Here is a 13,710-nt window from a genome sequence, read left to right as displayed (position 1 = left end):
TCGAGCCGTACTGGGGAATATTGGCCCTCGGTCGTTTTTTGTATGGACCTCGCTGCGCTTGGTCCATACTGCCACGACCTCGGGCCAATATTCCCCAGTACGGCCCTCACGCTCGGTTAGTAAGAAGTTAATAACATTTGCCTAGGATTACATTGAGGCCATTTTCACACCACATGTACACTAGTCCCGGGAATGAAGTAATACAAGAGGCTACAGGTAGCCTACATTCTGTTTCAAGGATTTTAAGGAGACTTCCTTTTAAGTTCACAGTATTTCAGTGTTTTTTTTTTATGTTACAATATCTAGGTCAATATCCAGTTCAGTTCCGTCGTCAGAAGTCCACATTCTGTGACCCAACCACAGGTTTAGGTGCTATCGTAGAATAGTTGTTAACAGCATTGATTCCAATCAAAACCAGTACACAGATGCTTTACAAGTTTCTACAATGGTATTTAAGAATACCGGTATTTACCGGTAATTCTTTTTCTTAACAATACCAGGAGAATTACATGTATAAAATTATGTAATATCCTGGTAAAAATTCTCTAATAAACATTTCTCCTTTAGTCTGTCACGTTACAAGTCTAGTGGTTGTCACAATTTCCTCGAAATGAAGAGATAACCGAGCTCAAAATTAAATCCTACTATGGTTGGCCACTTGTTGGAAAGTTCAGCAATGTATATTTGTATGCAACAATTTATATTGATTCAACTTCAACACAGGATATCTTCATTCAACGACTACATATACATTCATTCAACTTCAATACAGGATATTTTCATTCAACGACTATATTCATTCAACTTCAACACGGGCTTTGTTTATTCAGCAACTATATTCATTCAACTTCAACAATGGCTATTTTTTGTGGGAGAAGAATATCTAAATATATAATATCAAAGTTATGTTTTATGGGACCAATATATTTATTCAACTTTAAAAAAAATATTTTCATTCAACAAAATACAGTCAACTCTCTGGTAAGCAACCACCCTTTGCACAACTAAGTGGTCGCTTACGGGAGGTGGTCACTTACGGCAAAAAATCAACAAACTTGACTTGACTTGACTGATTAACATGATTACGTAAAGATATTTACCTCATAAGCTAAAATTAAGCAAATAGACAACTTGTTTTTTTACATTAGCATTACATTTTGGGAAATGTACAGCACAGTTTACTTATAAATGTCAGGGGCACATAAATTGTTTCGGTGAAATATGTGCTCATCCTATTCTAGGGGCATGACAACACCATGATACAATTATCTGTCATTCTTTTTTTTTATCCCCGGTCCCTTTTTCTCGCAGTGGAAAATCGTTTAGGGGTTCTGTCTCTTTGTTGCCATTTGTCTCAGGTACTCAGTTTTGCTTGATTGAATCCAAACAAAAACAGAGGATGAGGCGACACTTTTTACGGTGAGTCTTTATGTTTAAGTTAAGTTGTTGTGGTATTCCTATAGGTCTGGATTGTCATCTGCATTTTATATTAAAGTTACCCGGTAGTAGATTTAGTAGGACACTGTGACACTGATTAACCCCAGACAAACATGTACACCTTGCTTTTGGTAATAACAATAACATGGAACCTATACGTCTTATTAGACGTTTTAGCATGTACATCTATTATCCCAGAGTATTTTAACTGTATTTTGAAGAGCCAGTAGGGTAAGTCAAAATATGCAAGTCCAACATGCTTATGGAAAGATAAACTTATTTTGCAAAGTGTGACAATTTCTGCATGATGTGCACAGACAAAAATTGTCATAGATTCTGCAACTCAACAAATCACCAATCACACAAATGCAACTAAATGTGCATGTCATGGAATATTTTGTACTTGTCTTGTCCATTTTCTGTTTGACACAGTTAGGTAAAAATAATAACAACGATGAGTGTACCTTGGTGAGTGGTAGTTGTTGATTGTGTGAGCAGTGCTTGAAATATAGCTGTCAAATTATTCAGTTGAACGTTTTGATTATCCAGCATAAACAGCATCTGGTCATCTGGGGTACCACCTCCACAGTCAAACAATGGGACACCTACAACAATAAACAAACATGTCACAAATTTTACTGGCCTGAGTCCATCACAGAAGAAGCTTGCATTGGGTTATCCATTATTATTAAAAACTGAACAACGGATATCAGATTTCCAGCATTTTCATTGGCTCGCCGGACACAGGCTATCGGTTCATATACCTGCAGTACCTAATATGGTCAAGGAACGCACCAGCAACAAAGCAAACTGAAAACATTTTTGCAGCTCTGGGAAACAATGGCCAACAAAAACAGTTTTGGACCGGAATTGACTGAAGCAGATAAATAAAATCAACATGGAAAATCGAGTTGCTGATCCTGGAGTTTTTAATAAAACAATTACTCTACTTGCCTGCTGGATACAAAATGATTATAACCAACTTGGCGCTACATGCCTAATTGTTGGTTATCTATTACTTCATATCCAGCACACCCTCATAGAATAATTGCTAAATAGTGTTGTTGAGAGTAGGACTGAAAACAGCTCAGCAATCCATTTCAGGTTCAAAAATTTGCCACAGTTGTTGAACACAGGCTCAAGATGTTCAAAGGCCAGATAACTTTATCCAGTGGATGACTCACTATCCAGCGTAAAAATAGAGATTTCTTCATGGAAAGTACTGACGTATGGTATTTACGCACTTTTCACAAAAAAAAATGAACGGGGCTCTGCGAGCAAGTGAGTTTTGTGAAAACAAACTAGTGCGTAAATACCGTACAAAAGCACTTTCCATAATGAAGTTTGTTTATTATATACATACTGAGATTTTGTTGAGTACCAACACATTTATTAAATCGCTTAATTTACAACTTGAGAAACCATTTAAGCTTAAATACATGTAATAAGACTAATTAATAAGTACCTTACAAGTTACATGAATGCTTGAAATAGCAAGATGTAATGCTGAATTGAATGTTGAATGAATTAACAAATAAAGAAGCCTTGACTGTGCTCTGTTCTATTGTAAAGCACGCAGGAAGCGGCTAGAGCATGAAAGAAGTGTAGGGGGAAACACGAGCCGATAGGCGAGTGTTTCTCCCTACTTCTTGAGTGCTCTAGCCGCTTCCTACAGTGTAAATGCTTTACAACAGAACAGAGCACAGTCAAGGCTTCTTTATTTGTTTTATGAGAAAGAACAAGTAATTTTTTCTGTGAACGGGCACCTTTATTCTTGTGCAAAAAATACTCTTTTGACTTCAAAATTTGTTATCTCATATGCCATTATCCTCCATAAGGTGGAAAAATAATTTAGCAGAGTGTATAATAATAATTATCAAGATACTCACACAGCTGATCTAGGTGCTCCTTTATTTCAACAACTCTGTCCCAGGCCCAGTCCAGTATCAACTTTAAACTGCAGCCAGCATGAACCACATCTAGCAAAAATATTCATGGACAGGGTACATTGTAATACATGCTCAATCGGCCAAAAATAACATATTGTGTTTCAAAATTAACAAACATCAAGTCTGGAAATCAAGAGAATGAATAAAATTGTATTTTATTCAATTCGCATGCTCAGTAACGTACTTACTAACTTACCAAGTAGATCAGAAAATTGCATCTCACAGCAATAAAATTGCAAAACATAAAAAATGGAACAAAATTCTACTTTGCTTTTTTGAACAGTGAAAATATTATCTGACTTAATATTAACTATCATAAAAATAATGAGGAAATTCATTCCATTCAATTTGTTGCCTTCTCCACCTTCTGTTTGTGTATCTCTGTTATGTTTAAGATCAGGCTTTTTTGTAAAGTATGTTTACTGTATGTAATGTTACACACGTATGGTTGTAAATCCACCATGTGTATACATTTTTTTTCTCTTTACCTTTTTGAAAAATGAGCATATTGCAAGTGATGTAAGATCGTAAATTTGTTATGTGTTTGTACAAAGTACATGTACATTGTAGGTAATTGTAAGATTGTAAGTAATGTACAAAAATAACTTGCACCTTTAAAGTTTTCACTCATTTTAACATTCTCCTTCATCTGTCATCTGAACACTTTCAGGCTTCTTCCCCATATTGTTCTTTCTTTACATTGATTGCCATTCTTACATGTACAGTATGAGTAAATTTTCTCGTAAAATCAACATAATATTAGTAAGTGAAAAGTGAGCTGTGTTGCTAGGGTCCAGGATGTGTATCCCAGAATTATCAAGTTCAAGTCCCACTTCATCCACTGAATTACATGAAAAGTCAATTACAGCTAGTACATTTTCATGAATACCATTGATTCATAAACTTTTTTAACACTGCATGTGACAATTATCATTATTGATGAATGGGAAAGATGCAACATCCTATTGAAAGGATGATCATTGTTGATTTCCCTTCTATCATAAAATAATAATAACAGCATTTAAAATTGAATGAATTGAACATGCTCCCAGTAGCATGAGCTAATCTAAATACACTGCACTGTAAAAATGGACTCAGTTCATACTTCCTACTCCAAGTTTCTGGATACAGGATATTATGAAGGTCACCAGACCATGCTCCAAAGCCACAGACAATATAGCCTCCAAGTGGAACTGAAACAGAAATAACAACACCACTGCTCAGAATGGAAATACTGAAAAAGATGCTGCAAGCATCTTTGAATGAAAACTACTTACAGTTCTGTCCTGTGGTTTGGAAAGATCAAAATTTCTTGGCAGCAATCCAGCAGCATAACACACATTGAAATACTCATGAGCATCAGATAAAGAGCTTGTTCCCTGTTTACTTATGTTAGCCAGAATCTGCAATAAATCCATGTTGACCAAAGTAACAATTATTTATTATAATAATTATTGTAATAACAGTACTAGTAATATATCAAACATGAGAAGGAGTGTTTCATCCGATATGCAAACAATGAGAAGAGAGTTGAAAACGAGGCAGAAGGCCAAGTTTTTAAACTGATTTCGAGGTGGTTGGATATCCGATGAAACACTGTTTCAAGTGTTTGATATTGCTTCTAAAAGGAATCAGTATTTCAAGAGATATTTGGGATCAAAGTTGGCGAAATTTTACGCTAATTAAGACCACATATCCAAAATACCTTCAAGGTAGTGATTTCTTTTGTTTTTGGCTTATGAATTATTAATGAATTTGAGAATGATCTGGTATTCAGTTCATTTTTATAATCTCTCAGATAGTATGTGGGCTATGATTGGCTAATTCAGCTGGCCGTATTCTATAGATAGTACAACCTGGTAAATGCAAAATTTTGATGCAACATTCTCTAGAAAGTTTTCTTTCCTGCATGCCTGATTACTGTACCTCAGAGATACAGTATAACAAGTAAATGTACAGTCACTGTGTATCTCACTAACTTCGTTTTCAAGGTTCATGCTGAAAATTACAGATCCTCATTTTGTCCCATTGATGTATAGCCTGCACTTTTCACTTGGCCCATATTAAAATCAAAGAAAAAAAACTTGGTCCATAAATTCCAGAATGGACTCAAACTCAATCAGTAAGACACACACAAATTTATTTTTTGAATATAAATGTCTTTGACATTTCAAATTGAATACAAAAACATGATTCTCAATTTTGCACAAAGTGTCTATCTGATAAATAATTTACCGTACGTAGAGCGGTTTTCAAATGAGTGTCGTAAAACCAAAACCAAAGTAATTACTCTGGCCAATCAAAAAGGACAGCAACTATCCAGTAGACTAATCGAAACTCGAAAACATTACACGTAGCCGACACAAAGCGCGCGAAAATGTGCATGCGCGAGCCACGATTGGTTTTAGTTTCACTTCTGATTGGTTGAAAAAGTGGCGCAAGAACTTTGAACCAATCAATGAGTGAAGTAATCATAAACCAAAGTAATTATCTAATTACTTTCGACACTCAATTGAAAACCACTCTATTTACTGTCAGTATAATTTATAGGAGATGTCCTAAAAAAACACAAACATTTATGATAATCCTAATACATGTATATTGATTTAGTAAAGCCTAAAAATGGAGCTCCCGTTTCTAAACCCAGAAAGAAAAAAATAATTATAGTGTATAAGGAAATAATTACCGGTATGCTTCTGTATAAAGCGCAAAATTAATGGTCACTACTGTATACAGTTTACAGTGATCAAACGGATCTACCACACCTCTAAGATGACAGTAGTAAACAAACAAGCCTTGCAAACAATAACCAACAATTTTCATCAACAACTAAAACTGAAATTACATGCACAGTTATAAACTCTTTCACAACATTTTCTGTTTGACTTACAGTCTTTACTCCCTCTCTCTTCAGTTTAGATTAGAACAACAGCAAATATCTTACTAATTAAATGCCAACCTAAAGCAGAGTAAATTTGCTTACTCCACTGCAATTTCACAGTCAAGCAAAGCAGCTCACGACTGGACATCCATTTCACACAAAAGGCCTTAATGTGATTGTTGAAATAATGTCAGAATCTCTGTGAACACGGAATTGCAAACATTTTCAGCTCGGCAGGCCTTCTTCATTTTTTAACAAGTTTAACAAAATATGTGAGGCAATGAGACATGTAAACAAGTGTTTTGTCTCTCACTCTATTTCTCTCAGCTTTACAGAGATTTTCATTGAAATTTTCTTTTCTTCTGCTTCCTAATGGCTTCTCTCAAATTTCATCTCCTACAGATGTATGTGACATCATAACCAAAATTTCTCACCTGGATAGATTTCCAAAAAAATCTTACCCATGGTGCTCCGCAGGCACACTTTAATGCTAGTGGTAAAGTTATTATGAAACGTATAAGCTACAGAACACTTCATGAAGTTTATCAAAATACATATAATCAAGTAGCATCTTACTACCAGCATGAATTCCTATGTAGACATACATTCAAGTAATAAAGTACAGAATTTTTTTATCCTACACAAAACGCTACTTATTATAAAGTACTGAGAACTCACCTGACGCTGGACTCCCAGGAATTTTGCATTTACAAGTCCTGTCTCCATCAGACAGCAGGTGTCTAATGTTTGGAGAGTAAGAATGGTATTAGCCAGTGAGACAGGGGTAATGTTACTATGACAAATGTAAGACAAGATTCAACCTACCAAATTTAAGAGAAGCTGGCCAAAGATGCTGCTCAAGTGTTGAGCCACTGATTGATACAAAGCTGGAAACAGTTGAAGCATCAACAAAGATATCCTACCAACAACAATAGGTCAATGAAAAGAGCACATTTTACTGCCAAGGTTTGACCCCAACAGTAAATACACACTGTAGCACTGACAGAGGCATGTACAAGTACAGTGTAGCTAAGGAATTCTTTTCCTTTAAGAAACGTTTAACAATAAATGATATGGCAATTTTCTTCTAGTTATTCAGGTAATGAGTTGTACAGCACCCACAAAATGTAAAACGTTTCTCAAAGCACTTGAGTAAATTATTATTATATTTCATGGAATGGCCTCAGTAACTTATAAGTAATCCTACATCCCACGACAGAATGTTTTATTTTCCTACTAAAAAAGTGCAAAAAGACATAACAAAGCAAGCATTCTACTTATTGGTCAATTATCAAAGAAAGCCACAGATACCTAATCAAATTTTAGCCATGGATATGAACGCATTGCTTCTGCTTACTTATGACAGGTTTTCTCTGTATTTTTCATGTCTATACTATTACATGTAATAACTAAAGTAATCACATGATTTTTCTCATGCAATAGGCAATAAATAAGCACTGGTACATCAAAGAATACAAATAATTTGTGCACTCTTGCACTTGCCCGCATTTTGTTCACCTTTGAAGAAAATTACTCATGTTCATTTGTCCAAAATTATTATTGCACTAGTCTTGAAATCATGTGACTACCAATACAAAACACTACAAAACATTATGATGTTTTGTGCAGCGATCCTGGTCAAAAGTGGGATTTACAACAAAAAGTTTGTTGCACCCTACCACTATCCCATCAGGTGATGCAACATCCAAAACGTCAGTCAGAGAGAAGAAAGCAAAGAATGGGCAAGTAGGATCTTTACTACCAAACATGGCATCCCTGAGTCAAATAGACAAAAGATTGAATGTTACTTCTAATTGATGCAAAAAAAAACTGTGACGTTGTCTGCTCATGTTCCCAATCAAAGTAATGTAGTTATATGTCAATAAAGATAATTTTACAATAAATTAGAACATTACGTAACCTTTTGATTTTTGCAATTATTATTGTGACAACAGGGTTGGAATAATTTTGCAAATTTTAAAAAACAAGACATAAAAAAATTCAGTGCTTCTAATAATGACAAAGAGAATCTTAAATACATGTTAGCGGCAGTGTGGCTCAGTGGTTGGGGTGGTTGCCTTCAGATCCAGGGATCCTGGGTTCAAGACCTGTTCTGGCCACTCGTTGAATTTGTTCATGGTAGTCCCTGGTTCAACTTCTCAGCTGCACTTGTAAATAGCCAACTAGCTTGCCTTCGGCCAATTGGGATTCTTAACAGTTGTTGTTGTTGATTGTTCTGTTCTGTTGTGATTGTGTTTCAGTGGCCCTGAAAAGCCCCTTTACATACGGAGTGGGCAATTACATGTTATATGTACATGTACATGTATTGCCCGAAACAGAAAGTACCATAATACTCTTTTTTTGTCAACCCAAATTTTGAATAAACATTGTTTCCAGTTTCTCTCGGGACTTACGTACAATGGGTGGACAAACAAAGAGTATTATGGTATTTTCCATTTCAGGCAATTGAATTGTATAATTTGTATTATAGAGGTTGAGCAGACAAGAATTATTCTTGTGTTATGACATCTCAAAAGTTGCTCTGGACTAAAATTCTCTGAGTACTACATGTAAATCCTACCCCAGACTACATTGTCTGAAAATAGGCACCCATTGCATACGTGTGGTAGTGCAGTAACACAGCGCTTTATTCCATATTGATAGTTGAGCTGCATTTTGTCTGCCAAGTTGATTCAAATTGTAATAATTATGTAGCTCTAATAGTACATGATAATGTTTTGGTACCGTATATCATTATAGTGCCATGGTAGATGCCTTAGGTAAATAGCCCCCTCAGAGAAGACATGTGGTTACCAGCAAAATACTAAACCCAGAAAGATTGAAGAAAATAAAAGGGAACCGAGAAACATTGGCTTCGAGGCTGGCATGTTGATCATTTTCAAGTTCCCTTACAACTTCTTTTTCACCACAAGTTTAAGCGTGTACTCTACGCATCTGACAGCTTTCTAATACAAAAGTTCACTGAAGTGCACCCCTGTCCAGTGGGGTAAGTATCTGGATGGGAGACTTCAAAAGTCATTTTTTTATACAAGGTCAGACGGGAGCAGGCCGTGGGAACTGAAGATGTTAAAGTCACCACAATTAACATGTACAGGTACAAGGAAAGGTTACGTTTACACAAACATTGGCCGTGTAGCACTTATATTTTAAACAGAATTAACTGAAGAGAGTGTAGTGTAACGTGAAGTGCTAGATTTCTATCCCATATGAACCATGTGAGCGTTAGCCCTACTGATGGATCTGGGCCCACACAAGGACAGAGAAAAACTCTGACCAGGGTGAAACTGAACCCACGACCCTCGGGGGGGCCCAGATCCATCAGTAGGGCTAACGCTCACATGGTTCATATGGGATAGAAATCTAGCACTTCATGTTACACTACACTCTCTTCAGTTAAACATGTAGTTTAACTTTGATTTTTCCTTTGTTTCATTATGATACATGGAAAATTATGAATATCAGTCAAAGAAAAATCAAAATTCAACTGGTTTGAAAAAGAAAAGACATTATAAACAACATTATATACAACATTATAACACGAACATTTGAGACAAAATCAAATTGCATTCATTAATACCTGATAGATGGGGGCATTTGAGCATGATACCAACAATTTATATCAAAAATTCCTAAGTAACATGTTGGCCTTGAATGTTGGTCATGTGCTGGAGCCTCCCAAACACAAACAGCCAAGGTAAGGTCCCGAATGTAATCAGCTGAAACAAAAAGAATGATGTAAACTGTAAAAGTATGGCACAACCACAGTACGTTGGTATACCACAGTATCACCTGAAAGTATAGTACATGTACATGTAAATGTATTGATTCAAATTGTTTTGCCTTATCGCTATGTCGTCTTCACATGACTTTCTCTCTGTATCTTGGCAAAAATGGGCTCAGGCTCGTAAGTTGCCAGAGAAAGGTTTATTTCAATACAGCCTCACAAACGCAGCTGAAGCTGGGGTAGAGTTTGAAAATATATTTGATTTGAAAAAAAGTCAGACCATCATTTTGATAACATTTCTCAGTTGTTCAACTAAATCAAATTTAAGTTGGAAATTTCAACCAATAGTCTCTGGAAGAGAGATATAAATTATTCAAAATCATTCTTTTTTATTACAACCAACAGAAATTGCATGTGATCTTGAGGCTGGGCTTTCTTTGGTGCCAAAAATGAGCTATCATCCAGTCGTCCAAGATGACCAGAAATTTTACCGGGTGGCCAGTTTTTGGTAAAATAAAAGACTAGTTACCCAAGGAAAAAACAGCTAACAACCTAAGAAAAAATAGAAATTAATTAACCAAGAGCAACATCCGACTTGCCGACTTTCTATGGTCAATGTCTCATAGTAGTGTGTTGTACAATACGGTTGACAACAAGGGAATTATGTTGAATCTGGAAAATAACCACACAGGAAATGGCAATAAGATAACGATGTTTAATTCAGACTTTCTTTTTATAATTATTTTCTTTTCTCAAGAGTCTCATAAAAATCATTAAATTTTCAGTTGGCTTTCAACTCACACTGAGCTTTTTCTGCCTGTAATAATACTGAAAAAGAAAATCACATCTTCAGGGTACAATTTTCTGATTCAAATGGTAGAACACTTTCTCTTCAGAGACAAAATTTTCTTCAAACGCTCTATGATAGGCACATCACATTTTTTCTGAAAAGTATTGTTTTTTTAGCACAGGCCAGTGAGAGACCAATTTGTGAGTCATAATTTTTTTTTAATTATTGTAAAAGTTTTGTCGCAGCAAAAAATGAAAAAATCGCATCTTTGGTTTTACAGGGCATAATTTACTGATTCAAATGAGTGAAATGCTCGGATCAGTGTTCAAAGAAAATATTATTTTTCTTACAAACTTTCTATGATACGCCAATCACATTGTTTGACTTTTCTGGAAGGAAATGTTTTGGGGTTTTTCACACATGCCAGCAAGAGGCCTATGTCGAAACGACTGAATGTCATGATGTGCGTCACAACAAAATTACATGTATATTGTCTTTAAAAATCATATCCTCACTACTGACTACGCATACACACTCAGTCTATAAATCACTGATTCAAATGGTAAAAATAATGCTCTCTGATCAAAGACAAGATTTTTCTACAAAGTTTTACAAAGTGCTGATAACATTTATTTGATTATTCTGTGAGGAAAAGCTATGTTTTTTTGGCACATGCCAGCGAGGGACCATAATGAGATGTTCAATATGAAAAGCAAACGTTTATTAAAATTTGCAAGCAAACTAAAACTGCGAAAAGTCTACTGAAGAAGCTGGTAACTGCAAGCAGCTCAAAACTTTGAGTCCCCTAGAAAATAACAAAACTATCAAGTTGTTTCCTTTAACATGAACCTTGTCATTATACATGTAAATGTAAATTACTTGCACCCCTGGTGTCACGCTACAGCAGTGAACAAAAATAAGGAACACAAGATGATCGATGCACATTAGGCGCAAGTTAACTGCAAATTTTGACTGTAATTGCAAAGCACATTGTAGTCAACAGTGATCTTTCCATGACTGATAAAACAATAGGCTAGTTCATACAACGTACATGCATGACATGGTCATACGTATAATTATAAGCCTATGCACATAATGTCAATCTGTGTACGTGTATGGTCTTGTACACATATTATTTGCGTTTTACTCAAAAGACATATATTTTGGTTTGCTTACATGTATCTTAGAGTCACACTGTATTACGAAATTAGGCAATATTATTGACACATACTCTCTAATGAAGCTGCATCATCCACTCTTGGACTGTCGAATGAACTTCCATCTTTTTCTGCAATTGCATTGATTTTATTATGTTAAAACCTTTGCCTCCTAAGAGAGCCACATAAGAGAATTCACTCTTTCTAACAGTAGACAATTTTACTTGTCAATGGGGAACCCCTTAAGGCCCAAGTCAGGGCTGTCAATAAATTTGAAAGTAGAGCTTGGCTCAATTGACTGAGGACGGGAAAACTTCCTTCGCGAGGATGTCATGTTGTTTTGTCAGATTAAGCACAAGACTGGGAACTATTCAGTTACATGATCCAGGCGTTCCACCATTCACCGAACGATCTTGTCATGATTTCTCTTGTTTAATCTTCATAAAATTAATATGCGTCAATGCCAGTCAAAAAACTGGGAGAAGAATATTTTAAGAGTTTCTTCGATGATTCTTTCATGAGTGTAAGAGTTTTCATCTTGACTGCTGGTAAATAAGACGAAAGTAGTCGGCGGAAGATGGCCTACTAGCGTGTGGTTTTGGTCGGCTACCAGCCCTTATTGACAGCCCTGCAAGTGGTTTGCACTACATGTATGACAAACAGTGACAGCTTAATTTACTGAAAAATTCATCAAATGTGTTGAGAAATTCAAACGAAGCATCAATTGGTACATGTAGAATGTAAATAACAGTATACATATAGTACCAAAGAATACAGAAAATTAAGCAAGCTCCCTTTGAACAGATAGCCGTTTTTGTGTTCAAAGCTCTCAGGGGCATGGTGCCAATGTATCCGCAAGATCTTTTGGAAGTCAAGACCCTGGAACACTACTCCCGACACAGTGACCCCCTGGGTCTTCTCAAGGTTTCTCACACCTGCATGATGCAAGACCTTTGGAGACCAGCATTTGCTGTTGCAGTTCTTAGATTCTGGAACAGCTGTCCTCTTGCGTATGTGCGTATATGGACGCTACACCCCTGCATGGTCCTTTTCCTTTTGTGCTTAAATAATATGTACATGTACTTGTCTAAAGAATGAGATTACAGAACTGATTTTCACGTGGGTTTTTTTTTTTTAACTATGAAATAGTCAACAACCAATTCATAATGAAACTGGAAAATGACTGATTACCTAATGTGTAGCAGCATATGATTTTACTTCCAACAGATGTTGCATCAGCAAGGTGATGGGCATCAGCAGTCAGCTGGTGTTCAAATCTACGTCCCACACCACTTAGGTCCTAATCAAAAAGAACAAAAAATAATAATATTGTTGGAGTTAAGCCCCAAAATCATGTACATAGCCCCCAACTAATGACACAAACACTTAGTTTACCAATATCATACAGAGTTAATCAATTTTATTATCATTGAGATTCAAGTAGAGTTTCACACCAACATTACGGTAATCTTGCCACAAAACAAAACTCCTAGAGTATGATGTCAAGGTTCTGTAGTCACATGCTGATACAGTATTTCATGCACAGTTCAAGACCACAACTTAGTCACTGTTTTCAAATTAAGGGGGATGGCTCTTACCTACCAAACCGTTGCTCGGGACTCCTTCAAATAGCCATTTCTCTAATTCCTTTAACTCTACAGTTATCCCTTTTTCCCAAATGTTTTCTATTTAACATTTCTTTGTCTGTATGTTTTACACTGAAACGCACGGCAGAGCACTGGGACTAGTTG

General features: G+C 35.9%; 1 protein-coding gene across 2 annotated transcripts in view; it reads right to left on the bottom strand.

Annotated features, from left to right (window-relative positions):
- LOC138051985 (protein ELYS-like) overlaps nucleotides 1-13,710 on the bottom strand; it is a 61,531-nt gene that overhangs the window by 27,981 nt on the left and 19,840 nt on the right. For both annotated transcript variants that reach the window (XM_068898328.1, XM_068898329.1), the window contains exons 7-16: nucleotides 13,151-13,259; nucleotides 12,034-12,090; nucleotides 9,866-10,004; nucleotides 7,947-8,043; nucleotides 7,093-7,186; nucleotides 6,946-7,007; nucleotides 4,664-4,789; nucleotides 4,492-4,579; nucleotides 3,327-3,416; nucleotides 1,902-2,042 (exon numbers count right to left, since the gene is read on the bottom strand). In XM_068898328.1, the coding sequence (XP_068754429.1) occupies nucleotides 1,902-2,042; nucleotides 3,327-3,416; nucleotides 4,492-4,579; nucleotides 4,664-4,789; nucleotides 6,946-7,007; nucleotides 7,093-7,186; nucleotides 7,947-8,043; nucleotides 9,866-10,004; nucleotides 12,034-12,090; nucleotides 13,151-13,259 (1,003 nt within the window). The remainder of the gene's footprint in view (nucleotides 1-1,901; nucleotides 2,043-3,326; nucleotides 3,417-4,491; nucleotides 4,580-4,663; nucleotides 4,790-6,945; nucleotides 7,008-7,092; nucleotides 7,187-7,946; nucleotides 8,044-9,865; nucleotides 10,005-12,033; nucleotides 12,091-13,150; nucleotides 13,260-13,710) is intronic.

The sequence above is a fragment of the Montipora capricornis genome, chromosome 6, assembly GCF_036669925.1.
Source record: "Montipora capricornis isolate CH-2021 chromosome 6, ASM3666992v2, whole genome shotgun sequence".
In the NCBI taxonomy this organism is placed as follows: domain Eukaryota; kingdom Metazoa; phylum Cnidaria; class Anthozoa; order Scleractinia; family Acroporidae; genus Montipora; species Montipora capricornis.
This window is presented reverse-complemented; position numbering and strand designations above follow the sequence as displayed.